This window comes from Stenella coeruleoalba, assembly GCF_951394435.1.
Source record: "Stenella coeruleoalba genome assembly, chromosome: 18".
Taxonomy (NCBI): domain Eukaryota; kingdom Metazoa; phylum Chordata; class Mammalia; order Artiodactyla; family Delphinidae; genus Stenella; species Stenella coeruleoalba.
Genome location: NC_137164.1, coordinates 50350487 through 50365519, shown reverse-complemented (window position 1 = coordinate 50365519; position 15033 = coordinate 50350487). Strand labels below are relative to the sequence as shown.

General features: G+C 37.9%; 1 protein-coding gene across 16 annotated transcripts in view; it reads right to left on the bottom strand.

Moving 5' to 3' along the window:
* The window catches only part of SCEL (sciellin), a 334162-nt gene that overhangs the window by 18526 nt on the left and 300603 nt on the right, over window positions 1-15033 (bottom strand). For 15 of the 16 annotated variants that reach the window (XM_079903383.1, XM_079903386.1, XM_079903385.1 and 12 more), the window contains one exon: window positions 1791-1853. The exons of the other annotated variant lie outside the window; for it this stretch is intronic. In XM_079903383.1, the coding sequence (XP_079759509.1) occupies window positions 1791-1853 (63 nt within the window). The remainder of the gene's footprint in view (window positions 1-1790; window positions 1854-15033) is intronic. 16 annotated transcript variants of the gene reach the window in all.

The window sequence follows — 15033 nt, the reverse complement described above, 5'->3', positions numbered from 1 at the left end:
CCACTTTTTTTTTTTCGCGTGAGAACTTTTATTACAGTTGTTCTTTCAGGGCTGGGGCAGTATCTACATTTTCCATTTAATTTGGAGACAGATCCTGTACAGGATTCGGATAGAACTGAGGAAGAATGAATAACATCTGAACACAGAACTCAGGGATGAGCAAATGATTTTGTAGTGGTGGTTAAGGCCTCCAGACATAGTAACTGACTGTGATGATCACCATCCCGCTGGAGAGATGGGGTGCATTTGTGAATGTACGTGTGATTGTTGGGTTATGTTAGGAAAGAGGCACAGATGAAATTGCAGGAAAGTAAAGGAGAGTGTGTGCACGTTACAGCCAGCCACGGTGTTTTCCATCCCACAGCCTCTTCTACACAGATGGCCACAACCACACCGCCTTGCTGAAGGAGGCCAGACCTTGGAAAGCTAGAGGAAGGTGAAGTTACGAGGAAGGAGAGGCAGCTAAAGTTCTTGGTTATCAAACAGCTACAGAGCAGAGAATAAGGAAGCCAATAGGTAGAGGGAAGAGCAGGAGAAAAATAGGCAGAAGCCAACAAAGAACTGACAATGACCAAGAACCAAGGTTAATGTCTGGGGATTTCTGATGGAATGTCCTCTGGTCGAGAATGAACAACCTTCCAGTGCAGGCCTCCGTGAAGCCCGGCCATGCTACCATTCCTTGAATTTCCATTTCCTCATTAATCTTTCCAATAAAACCCTGTTTCATGAGAAAGCCTAACTCAAACTGAAACACCTCTCAAGTCATATTCAGTGAAAAGTTCCTTAATTATACCTCCTCATTTACTTGCCATTTTTTAATCTGGATCATTTCCAAATAATATTTGAATGAGCTCGGTTAATTGTAAGCCCAATACTGTTCCCAAAATAGTGGATCCTACTGAAAATGTATCCTCCCTCATTCTATCAGAGGCTTGCTTGGGATCACAAAAAGAGAAGGCAGAGGATGATTTGGGGAATTAAGGGAACAGAAAGAAACTACCTATCTCTTATATGCAAGAGCCTTTAAGAGATATGAAAAACAGACCAAACAGTGAGCCAGCTCTTTTCCTACTTTTCTACTCTCTTCACTTGATATCAACAATATCATTTCTTTACATAAACGTTTTTTTTTTTTTTTCTTTTAAACAGAAAAGGCAGCTGTATCTTAGGAAGGTTAAAAATAGAAACTTATTGCTTCTAGGGTCCTCCCATGTGTTGGGAGAAGAACTGCTAAACATGGAAGACTTTTAAAATTCTTTCCTAATTTAAACAATCTGTAACAACAGTGAAGTATAGCTTCTATCCTAACCTTTGTTGTAAAAGAAACAAAGTACAACAGTTTTAAAGCTGGTATTCTCTGTGATGTAAAGAAATTCCAAAATTAAGTCCTGTTTTGCGGCTGTGATGAATTTGTGCATTCTTTTAGCACTACGTATCCAAGGAAGAGATTCCCAGAGTGCTTTCTGCACCGCTGAAAACCTACCAAGCAACAGTAAGTAAAAATAAATCTTCACAGCCCATGTGCAGAGCACTGAATTTCCATGATGCCTTTTACAGTAAGCCATTGAACAGCAGGCCCTTAGTCAGAAATTCCAACAGAATTCAAATTTTGCTAACTTATGTCCAAATCAGTTATTAAGCACCCTGTACATTGTTTTTCATATTCATATTGTGTTTATATTTAAATATCACAGTACAGTTCAACTTCTCAGAAAATCTTTCAAGGTTATATAATTTATGAAGGCTCATATGGAATTCATAAGAAAAACGTAAATTATAATAAGCCTTACCTTTCATTTTTACTCTTAGACATATTGGAATTTACTTCAATTAAATTTTCTAGGTCCTGGTCTCTATAGGAAAAAAAATATTTTATATATATATATATATATATATATATATATGATGTAATTACATACAATTTTAGGAAATAAACATTAGAGTAAAAAATTTTTAGATCAGTACAAAAATTTAAACATAGTCATTTGTGGTCTTTAAGAATATGGACATTGAAAATCTGACATCGAACTATTTGTCCTATGCAACTCAAGTATGAGCATGGATTACGTTATGAGAGAGAAATAAAGAACTAATTTTTTGGAGGGTTTGAGAAATCTGGTCTGAAAAGAAACAACTGATTGATATTCACATTCGGCTAACTTTGAATGAATACTTACTTTGCATCACAAAGTACTAACTTGTGTATTTCCACGTGGGTTATCTCATTCAGATCTCACAAAATCTTGCAGGACAGCATATGGGGCTCAGAACCGCTAAGTGAATTTTCCAAGGTCAATTGACTAATTTGTAAAAGAGTCAAGGCTTGAGGCTGAGCCACCTGCCCATCTGAAATCAACTCTTAAATATTTAATTAGAGCCTTCATTCCAGCTTTTTGCGTGACAGAAATATGAGAAGTCAACCCCAAATTTGAATAAACAATTCATAATGTGGAGGATAAATGGGACAATTACATTCTTAAATCATGGGCTACAATAATGATTTGACACACCTTCATGAGATACAATGTTCTCTGGTATGTTATTTATATATATTAATTATTTATATATTTGCTATTACGCTGGTAGTTCTTAATTTTTTTCCATGAGTTTGGAAAAGCCTTGTCACCAATGCTATTGGTTAGCAGGATGGTTTAGGAGTCAGAGCAAGGCCATTTCTTCTCCTACTTTCTTGGGCAAGTTAGTCAACCTTTCTAAGCTTCCTTTTGTAAACTAGGATAATAATGTCTAATTTCATAAGGTTGCAGTGAGAATAAATGAGTTAATGTAAATAAAATTTATAGACACAATGACTACAGTTGTGACTGAACTGAGTAAGAATAAATAAGTGATAATTAACAGAAGTGTAGTGACACAGCACTAGGCACTATGGATTCCAGAATTCTGAGGGACTATATTTTCATTTTTATTTCTGCCCTAACTTTCACATCTTTAGAGTTAACTCCTGTTTTCATAAATCTCCCTTTTCCAGTCCTGAATAGCAGATTTCAAGTAAGGTTCTTTTACACAGAATCAGTGTAGGGACTCTGACTCACAAAATTAATATTGATAAGGATGAATAATAACATAAAAGTCCTCATATTTATATGGGATGAGATTTAATACTCCTTTTATATAACATCCAAGCCATCAATAAGTGATAAATATGCTAATTAAGCAGCATTCCATAGCTACACTTAAACCTCACATTTAAAATACTAGCTGCGGGCCTGGGAGATCAGGAGGCAGGCAGGAGGGGCACTCCAGGAGGAGCGGGAGAGGAGTGGAGGTTCATTGCCACACCCACTCAGTCCTGGGGAGGCTGCTGAGCTCCTAGGCCATCCCCTGCCCTCCAAAGCCCCCTCCAGGCTGCATGGGTCCTTGGGGGCATAGGACGGAGGCTGGGGAGATCAAGAGAGGCTGGAGGAGGAGGAGAGGAGAGGAGGGCATTTGCCCCTCCTACTCAAGCCCAGGAAGCCTGCTGGACTCCCAGGTGAGGCCCCCTGCCATCTGAGACCAGGGGTGGGGGGCACGCCTGGGCCCCTTCTGTTCCTTGAGCCTAAGCCTCACCCACCACAGCTCCCAGGGCCTTTTCCAGCCCTGTGGGTCCTGAGCATTGGCCCTGCCCACCATCCAAACCTTGCCCTTGCTTAGGCCCTGCCCTCCATAGCCAAGGCCTTTTTTTTTTTCTTTTCCCTCCTCCTCTTTTTTACTATTGTGGTACTGATGTACCTTCTGGTTGTTGATTCAACTATCTTTTTATTTTATATCTCCTAACATATCTGTTAGTTTCCTAGTCTAATGTTATTTTTTACTCTGTTTTTTTCTTTATTTTTTGCTGCCCCAGGTGGCTTGTGGGGTCTTGGTTCACAAGCCCGGGGCCAAAGCTCCTGCAGTGGGAGCTCTGAGTCCAAACCACTGGACTAACAGAGAAAGACCCCAGGGAATATTCATTGGAGTGAGGTCTCACGGAGTTCCGCATCTCAGCACCAAGACCCAGCTCTAGCCAATAGCCTACAAACTCCAGTGTTGGAAGCCTCAGGCTAAACAACCAGTAAGACAGGAACACAATCCTACTCAAAAAAAAAAAAAATGCCACAGATGAAAGAACAAGGTATAAACCTACAAGACCAAATAAATGAAGAGGAAATAGGCAATCTACCTGAAAAAGAATTCAGAGTAATGATATTAAAGATGATCCAGAATCTCAGAAATAGAATGGAGGCATGGATTGAGAAAATATGAGAAACATTTAACAAAGACCTAGAGAACTAAAGAACAAACAAACAGAGATGAACAACACAATAACTGCAATGAAAAATACACTAGAAGGAATCAATAACAGAATAACTAAGGCAGAAGAATGAATAAGTGAGCTGGAAGACAAAATGGTGGAAATAACTGCTGAGGAGCAGAATACAGAAAAAAGAATGAAAAGAAGTGAAGACAATCTCAGAGACCTCTGGGACAACACTAAATGCACCAACATTCAAATTATAGGGGTCCCAGAAGAAGAAGAGAAAAAGAAAGGGTCTGAGAAAATATTTGAAGAGATTAGAGTTGAAAACTTCCCTAACATGGGAAAGGAAATAGTCACCCAAGTCAGGAAGCACAGAGTCCCAGACAGGATAAAGCCTAGGAAAAACACATCAAGACACATATTAATCAAACTAACAAAAATTAAATTCAAAGAAAAATATTAAAAGCAGCAAGGGAAAAGCAACAAATAACATACAAAGGAATCTCCATAAAGTTATCAGCTGATTTTTCAGCAGAAACTCTGCAGGCCAGAAGGGAGTGGCAGGATATACTTAAAGTGATGAAAGAGCAAAAACCTACAACCAAGATTACTCTACCCAGCAAGGATCACATTCAGATTCGATGGAGAAATCAAAAGCTTTTCAGACAAGCAAAGGCTAAGAGAATTCAGCACCACCAGACAAGCTTTACAACAAATGTTAAAGGAACTTCTCTAGGTGGTAAACACAGCAGAAGAAAAAGACCCACAAAAACAAACTCAAAACAATTAAGAAAATGTTAATAGGAACATACATATTGATAATAACCTTGAATGTAAATGGATTAAATGCCCCAACCAAAGGAGAGAGACTGGCTGAATGGATACAAAAACAAGACCCATATATATGCTGTCTATAATAGACCCACTTCAGACCTAGGGACACGTACAGACTGAAAGTGAGGGGATGGAAAAAGATATTCCATGCAAATGGAAATCGAAAGAAAACTGGAGTAGCAATACTCATATCAGATAAAATAGACTTTAAGATAAAGGCTGTTACAAGAGATAAGGAGGGACACTACATAATGATCAAAGGATCAATCCAAGAAGAAGATATAACAATTATAAATGTTTATGAACACAAAATAGGAGCACCTCAATACATAAGGCAAATTCTAACAACCATGAAAGGAGGAATCAACAGTAACACAATAATAGTAGGGGACTTTAACACTCCACTTACGCCAATGGACAGATCATCCAAACAGAAAATAAATAAGGAAACACAAGCTTTAAATGACACAGTAGACCAGATAGACCTAATTGATATTTATAGAACATTCCACCAAAAAGTGGCAGATTACACTTTCTCTCAGTTGCTGATGGAACATTCTCCAGGATAGATCACATCTTGGGTCACAAATCAAGCCTTAGAAAACTTAAGAAAACTGAAATCGTATCAAGCATCTTTTCTGACCACAATGCTTTGAGACTGGAAATCAATTACAGGAAAAAAACTGTAAATAACACAAATACATGGAGGCTAAACAGTGTGTTACTAAATAACCAAGAGATCACTGAAGAAATCAAAGAAGAAATAAAATAATACATAGAAACAAATGACAACGAAAACACAATGACCCAAAACCTATGGGACACAGCAAAAGCAGTTCTAAGAGGGAAGTTTATAACAATACAATCTCACCTCAAGAAACAAGAAAAATCCCATAAACAATATAAGCCTACACTTAAAAGAGAAAGAAGAACAAAGAAAACCCAAAGTCAGTACAAGGAAAGAAATCATAAAGATCAGAGCAGAAATAAATGAAATAGAAACGAAGAAAACAATAGCAAAGATCAATAAAACTAAAAGCTGGTTCTTTGAGAAGATAAACAAAATTGATAAACCTTTAGCCAGACTCAACAAGAAAAAAAAGGAGAAGACTCAGATCAACAGAATTAGAAATGAAATAGAAGTATCAACTGACACTGCAGAAATACAAAGGATCATGAGAGATTACTACAAACAACTATATGCCGATAAAATGGACAACCTGGAAAAAATGGACAAATTCTTGGAAAGGTACAATTTTCCAAGACTGAACCAGGAAGAATTAGAAAATATAAACAGACCTATCACAAGTAATGAAATTGAAACCATAATTAAAAATCTTACAACGAACAAAAGTTCAGGACCAGATGGCTTCACAGGTGAATTCTATCAAACATTTAGAGAAGAGCTAACACCCATCCTTCTCAAACTCTTCCAAAAAATTGCAGAGGGAGAAACACTCCCAAGTTCATTCTACAAAGCCACAATCACCCTGATACCAAAATCAGAAAAAGATATCACAAAAAAGGAAAATTATACACCAATATCATTGATGAACATAGATGCAAAAATCCTGAACAAAATACTAGCAAACAGAATCCAATAGCACATTAAAAGGATCATACACCATGATCAAGTGGGATTTATCCCAGGGATGCAAGGATTCTTCAGTATACACAAATCAGTCAATGTGATACACCACATTTACAAATTAAGGAATAAAAACCAAATGATCATCTCAATAGATGCAGAAAAAGCTTTTGACGAAATTCAACACCGATTTATGATAAAAGCTCTCCAGAAAATGGGTATAGAGGGAACTTACCTAAACATAATAAAGTCCATATATGACAAAGCCACAGCAAGCATCATACTCAATGGTGAAAAACTGAAAGCATTTCCATAAGATCAGGAACAAGACAAGGATGTCCATTCTTGCCACTTTTACTCAACATAGTTTTGGAAGTCCTAGCCACAGCAATCAGAGAGGAAAAAGAAATAAAAGGAATACAAATTGGAAAAGAAAAAGTAAAATTGTCACTGTTTGTTGATGGTATGATACCATACGTAGAAAATCCTAAAGATGCCACCAAAAAACTACTAGAACTAATCAATGAATTCGGTAAGGTTGCAGGATACAAAATTAATGCACAGACATCTCAGGCATTCCTATACACCAACAACGAAAAATCAGAAAGAGAATTTAAGGAAACACTCCCATTTACCATTGCAAGAAAAAGAATAAAATACCTAGGAATAAACCTGCCTAAGGAGACAAAAGACCTGTATGCAGAAAACTATAAGACACTGATGAAAGAAATTAAAGATGATACAAACAGATGGAGAGATATACCATGTTCTTAGATTGGAAGAATCAACAATGAGAAAATGACTATACTACCCAAAGCAATCTACAGATTCAATGCAATCCCTATGAAATGACCAATGGCATTCTTCACAGAACTAGAACAAAAAACTTCACAATTTGTATGGAAACACAAAAGACCTTGAATAGCCAAAGCAATCTTGAGAAAGAAAAGCAGAGTTGGAGGAATCAGGGTCCCCGACTTCAAACTATACCACAAACCTACAGTAATCAAGACAATATGGTACTGGCACAAAAACAGAAATATAGATCAATGGAACAGGATAGAAAGCCCAGAGATAAACCCACACACATATGGTCACCTACTTTATGATAAAGGAGGCACGAATATATGATGGAGAAAAGACAGCATCTTCAATAGCGGTGTTGGGAAAACAGGACAGTTACATGTAAAAGAATGAAATTAGAACACTACCTAACACCATATACAAAAATAAACTCCAAATGGATTAAAGACTTAAATGTAAGACCAGACGCTATAAAAATCTTAGAGGAAAACATAGGAAAAACACCCTTTGACATAAACCACAGCAAGATCTTTTTTGACCCACCTCCTAGAGTAATGGAAATAAAAACAAAAATAAACAAACGGGACTTAATTAAACTTAAAAGCTTTTGCACAGCAAAAGCTTGTTTATGGTTATAAACAAGACAAAAATACAACCCACAGAATGGGAGAAAATATGAGCAAATGAAACAACAGACAAAGGATTAGTCTCTAAAATATACAAACAGCTCATGGAGCTCATTACCAAAAACCCAAACAATCCAGTTAAAAAATGGGCAGAAGACCTAAATAGACATTTCACCAGGAAGACATACAAATGGCCAAGAGGCATATGAAAAGATGCTCAACATCACTAATTATTAGAGAAATGCAAATCAAAAGTACAATGAGGTATCACCTCTACCTGTCAGAATGGCCATTATCAAAAAATCTAGAAACAGTAAATGCTGGAAAGGGTGTGGAGAAAAGGCAACTCTTCTGCACTGTTGGTGGGAATGTAAATTGATACAACCACTATGAAAAACAGTATGGAGGTTCCTTAAAAAACTAAAAATAGAACTACCATATGACCCAGCAATCCCACTACTAGGCATATACCTTGAGAAAACCATAATTCAAAAAGAGTCATGTACCACAGTATTCATTGCAGCACTATTTTCAATAGCCAAGACATGGAAGCAGCCTAAGTGTCCATCGACAGATGAACGGGTAAAGAAGATGTGGCTCATATATACATTGGAATATTACTCAGCCATAAAAAGAAACGAAATTGAGTTATTTGTAGTGAGGTGGGTGGACCTAGAGTCCGTCATACAGAGTGAAGTAAGTCAGAAAGAGAAAAACAAATACTGTATGCTAACACATATATATGGAATCTAAAAAAAAAAATTGGTATCGATGAACCTAGTTGTAGGGCAGGAATAAAGAGGTAGACATAGAGAATGGACTTGAGGACATGGGGTGGGAGGGTGAAGCTGGGGCAAAGTGAGAGTAACATCAACATATATATACTACCGAATGTAAAATAGTTGGCTGGTGGGAAGCAGCAGCATAGCACAGGGAGATCAGCTCGGTGCTTTGTGTCCATCTATAGGGGTGGGATAGGGAAGATGGGAGGGAGGCTCAAGAGGGAGGGGATATGGGGACATGTGTATGCATATGGCTGATTCGCTTTGTTGTGCAACAGAAACTAACACAGTATTGTGAAGCAGCTGTACTCCAATAAAGATCTATTAAAAACAAAACAAAACAAAATAAAATACTAGCTGCACATCTTTTAAAATGTAGAAATTAGTTAAATTATTTTTTAATGTGAGTTATAGTAGAAAATATGCTCATTAATATATGTAAAAAGTACAGGATTTCAGAAGTAGCTCATAAGTATCAAAATCATTTGATTCTGCAGTCTGAATGATGTAAAATTCAAAACTGACTTCTTCAACAGAACTACTAGAACTGTGTGAGGAGACCTCCCAGATCGCATCTTTCAAATCTAGAAACAGAGACAGCAGGCTTTGCGTTCACCTAACCCGTGGTGGTCCTTCCCTATTACTAGAGTCACCTTCTTGACCTCAGGGGTTACCATACTATCTTAATAGCCTGAGCATTAAATGATCCTCCCCTTAACATTTTAAAATACAATAGTACATTACCAAATACTTGGGGATAATGGAATAAAAATTAAGTGGATTATCATGATATTCCATAATCCAGTTTCCCAGGAATGCCAAACAGGGACGGTTGGCAATGGCAAACGTGAGAGATCACCAGGAAATGTGAATTTTGGGGAATTAGAATTCTGTCCCAGGAAGTGATTCTCCCTCCAAAGCTAACCTTGGATGAACTGAGTGACATTTTTTAAGGAAGCTGGTGCTTTTCATTATGACTTGAGAGTAAAATCACATTACCATGCCTAACATGGCCTTGCACACAGTAGCTGCTCCGAAAATACTTGTGGCATTAAATTAATTTAAATTCTCTTTTTTCCCCTTCTCTGGTAGAAATCTATGCTACCTTACCCAGCTCTGGGAAAAGACCTGAAAGGGACCCCAAGGGAAAGATGTTAGACCCTGAACCTTTATGGCAGTCAGCTTCGGCCACATCTAGGTACAGAGTGTGCACAATAACCTCTCAGAAAAAGTTCAGAAGAGATGGTGATGGACATTTCACCTCCATTTGCGTCAATCACCTAGAACCTGCCTTATTTCACCCCTGAATTGCACATATTTCTTTCCTTTTTTTCACACAGCTCCCAACCAGGGCTTTGTTTCCTTATTTTGGGACATTTCCTTAGGGGTTGAATTTTGCCCTCCCACCAAATTTCTATGTTGAAGTCCTAACGCCAGAAAAAATCGAGTTCAAATGAAGTCATTAGGGTGGGCCCTAATCCAATATGATTGGTAGCTTTATAAGAAGAGGAAATTTAGGGTCAGATACACACACAGATGGATAACAATGTGAAGACAGAGGGTAAAGACAGCCCTCTACCAGCCAAGGAGAGAGGCCTGGAATAGATCCTTCCCTCTGGACCTTCAGAAGGAGCCAACCCTACTGACATACTGATCTTGGATTTCTAGCTTCCAGACGGTGAGAAAATTAATTTCTCTTTTAAGCCACCCAGGCTGTGGTTCTTGTTATGGCAGCCCTAGCAACCAAATACACATTTGCTTCTGCCCTCATGACATGGTTATGTTTAGTTTCTCAGCCTGATGCTGGATGCCCTCACCTGCTCTGACACTTTCCACTCCTGGCTGCTGCAGATACTGCATCTTTGATCTGCCTATACCACCCCACCTCCTCACGCCCAGTACCCAAGTCTTTTGGACCCTAGCTATTGTGAGGGAGAGCAGAAATGGATTTAGATCTAAGCAGGGAGGAGAAACCAGAATCCTGCAAATCCAACCACTGTAGGTAGATAACTCAAAATTGGAACGTATGCTTGCCTTCAAAGAAGCACACTCCCAAAGGGATATAATTGTGAATCATTGAGTAAACCATGTTATTAGGGGGTTCATAGAATTTTTGCTGTTTTTATTAAACACTGCCACACATCAAGTTTGGTAGAATGGATTATAAGATTTTATTCTGAATATTTTATACTAATATTTAAAGCAAAATTAAAAGTTCCAGATCATGAAAAGTACAAAATGTGGATTTACTCTGGTTGTTCACCCTGATTGATATCATCAGCTAGATTTGGAGATCCAATAAAAGAAGTTCAGATTGCCCATAAACTTCCCAAGTTGAAGAATGTAAAAATAAATTTTTATTCTTTAATTAAGACTACATCTATCTTATCGTGTCTTTTACACTGTGGTAGAAGATGAACAGCTGTGAGTTAAAGTGTGAAAAATAGATTTTTATAGAAGCCCAGCCAAACGCTGCAGGGTCAAACAAAGGCTTGATTCCAAACCTTTTCTGTGGCAGTTCAGTGGAAGACCTTATAATTTTGTGATTTTATGAGCAGTTGGAATTAACTTCAAGAAAAACCACCAGTTCTCTGTGGATACAGAGAGAAAGGCTAAAAAGAAATTTTGTTAACCATAGCAACTGAAAATGCTTTTCTTTACATAGACTACACAATGTTTGGGAGAAGATATGAGTTATCTGTTATGTAGAGTCATAGCATACATTTTGAATATGAGCATTTATCTATGTTATAATCATGTAAATTATTTTCTACTGCCCCATTAAGGAATATAATACTCCCTTGCAGAGCAGATTAAAGAAAAAAATAGAGATTCTGGGGACCAAGGCTTATTATGTCTCTTATAACACAACTTTTCCTAGGATATGCTCTACATGAAAGAAAGTTATCAGCTCACTCCCAACTTCTCTTCCTCTCTTATGAAGGTGTGGGAGGTATTTATCAAATGCTGCAATATGTTCCTCTCTCTCCGGCTCACTTACATCGTTTTTGCAGAGTATCAAACACATTTGCAAAATTAAAAACCTCCATATAGAAAATTTACTATGGTACTTCTTTTATGCCAAGAACTAAAACTAAGGCTTTAAGCTTTAGTTCAAAGGAATATTTATCTCTCTGAAGGGAGTGTAGAATACAGTGAGATAACTGCTATAATTCTTCAACTCTACTGAATTTACAAAATGGTCCCAGCTTTACATATTTTCATAATTTGTTCAATGAGGGAGTCTTAAAGACTTTATATTAAAGAAATTAACAGGTCCATAGAGAAAATGATCAATTTAGGTATTTTAAATATAAGATATGACCAAGAATTTCAGTGGCTCTAATTCACCATGGTTCATTGAGATTATGTTTCAAAATAGGGTTTTTGGCTTAAGCAAGGAGACAAGTCATAGGATATCAGATCCCTCCAGTCTAGTTTCACTCATGGGGCTCAGAGTGTTAGAGTTATAAGGCAATGGGCTTTGTCTAGTTGGATGATCACAGGTCTTGATTAGTTTTGAAATTTAGTTTGTAACTCAGAGAATATTTATTAAGCACCTAATACGTGCCAAGCATTGTGCCATGAATTGTAGATAAAGACATGAGCAAGAGAGATCCAATCTTTGCCCTTAAAAAATCCAATAGTGGATGAGAGATTATTAAATAATAATGCCAAGAGACAAATACCATAGGACAGAAGAACAGAGAGCTTGAGAACATCCAGAATGATCTGATGCAGAAGTGATGGGTCAGGTTGGGCTTCCCAGAGCCTGAGTAAAAGACACCTAAGCTGACACCTAAAGGATAAGTAGCAGTTATCCATGCAGCAGCGATGACAGAGGAGCGAGGCGTGCTCATGTCAGGGGGTGTGTGGGTGGGCTTTGCTTGTGGGTGGAGCATAAGGAATGGGGCTGGGGAGGCCTGTGGAGGCAACATCATGGCGAGCTTTGGAAACCAGGTTAAGGGGTACACTGTTGTCCAGTGGCAATGTGAAGCCACTGGAGGATTTCATCAGAGGAAGGACAGGATCAGATTTGTGTTTTAAGAAGATCACTCTACAGCAATGGCAGACAGATTGAAGGGCAGAAGGTACCAGAGACAGCAGAGGGACCAGTGAGGAGACTTAACAGTAAGCTGGGCCATAGTAGCAGTTGGGATGATGAAATGTCTCGGTTCCTGAGATCACTAGGAGAAGCATCCAGAGTGACCTACTGATTATAGGGAATGAAGCAATGGAAAGAGTCAAGGTTACCTCCCACCTCCAGCGCTCTGTCTTGAGCAGAAGTATGAGAAATATTCAATAGGAAGATAGGAAGGAAACTTCTTATTGGGATATTAACAAGGTATGTCTTAGCAAATAGGAAGCCCTTATAAAGATGGCCGTATAATACTACAAATAGTTCAGAATATTTTTTCTGCTTTAGATGAAGGTTGCCTTTTCTAACTGTAAAGACCTGTATCACTAGATGTTTTTCAATCTTTACGTGGGAGCAGCAGTTTATAGGCTACCAATAATTGAATATCCCCCTTTAATGTTGGTTCATGAAAATGTGAAACTGTCATTGCTAAAATTCACAGTTTCTCCCTGAATAAATGAAAATTCTGTACACATCTGCATTTGCTCAAGTTGTTGTGTTCCTAGAAAGAGCTCAGGGACACCTGCTTACATTCTGATCCATGACTGAAATTTATTCCACCCCTAACTGTGAATTAAATATACAGCTGCTGGAAATGTCAGCAAAGTCACATAAAAGGAACTCTGATTCACTGCTGTTATACTATTAAATAATCAGTGCTCCTGTCACATTGAATTGGATGTAAAAGTGCCTTGTGGCTGTTATTCCTACTGGGAGTCATGTTAAAATGCCCCCTCTCTTTACTCATTAAAATCAAGTGGGCCACATAAATACATTGCAGATACAGGTGACTGAACATATTGAATGAAGTCACTTTTTTCAAATAGGCAGCTTAGTCTTTCCTGTTTGTTCTGCAGTAATTCTTGAACATCCTGGCTGATTATCATCAAATCTGGTGTAACTACTAAAGAATAGTCAGACATCACTTAGGTTAGATTTGTGGATCAAGCTGCCATCTGATATACAGAACAAACGAGTGGTTACCAGTGGGGAGAGGCAAGGGGGAGAGGGGCAACATAGGGGTAGGCAATTGAGAGGTACAAACCATTAGGTATACAATAAGCTACAAGGATATATTCTATGATATGGAGAATATGGCAAATAGTTTGTAATAACTATAAGTGGAGTATAACCTTTAAAATTGTGAATCACTATATCATATACCTGTAATTTATATCATATTATACATCAACTATACCTCAAAAAAAGTTTAAAAATAAATCCTTAGAAAAGGCTGCCATCTGAAAACAACATGATGGTCAATATTTTTAAATTTCTTTTTTATAGTAATCCTATCTGTATAAGGAAAATGTCCTCTTCTTATAGATACTTTGTTAGGAGTTGCTGAAATACAAATTACTTTTATGAAATTAGCCTCTTCTAATAAACAAAAGGCAAAACTCTTATGAGAAAGTTACCATTATCTGTCAACATAGTGCATTTGCAGAAGGAGGAAGGGAAGGAGGCAAAAGTCAGAAGAAGGGGAAAGGGAGGAGGGAGAGGAGGAAGGAGGGAACAGGAGTGGGGGAGAGAGAGAGACAGACAGAGGGCGCTACAGTTTATGGAAACAGCCGCTAAGGGAGAAGTTGGCTACAGTAGCCACTGTTAGTTATTCCATACGTACTTGTTAAACCTAACCACTTCCAACATGGGTTGGGAACCTCCTAAAACTGTTACTAATAAAAATAAAAATCTGCCCCTACCAGTACACTCTGAAGAAATGCTTCTACTTATCAAAGATATTTCCATACGCTTACCAGTGGCAAGGTCGGCACCAAAAGTCCGCTATTATTTCAGTTATTAGAAAATCTCTATAAGACAAATCTTCCTCTCCTCTCTGTCATTTCCACAATAATTTTCTAGAAAAAAAGTGTATCTAATTGTAGTCGATTAACTGCAGGGGTGGGAGGGGAATTAGAAAGGAAGGGACTGTTAGGAGAATAAAGGACAGAAAGAAGGGGTAAATCTGAGGGTTTTTTGCTCCCGATCTTTTGTTCTTCCAGTAGTGACATCAGAAGGACTTG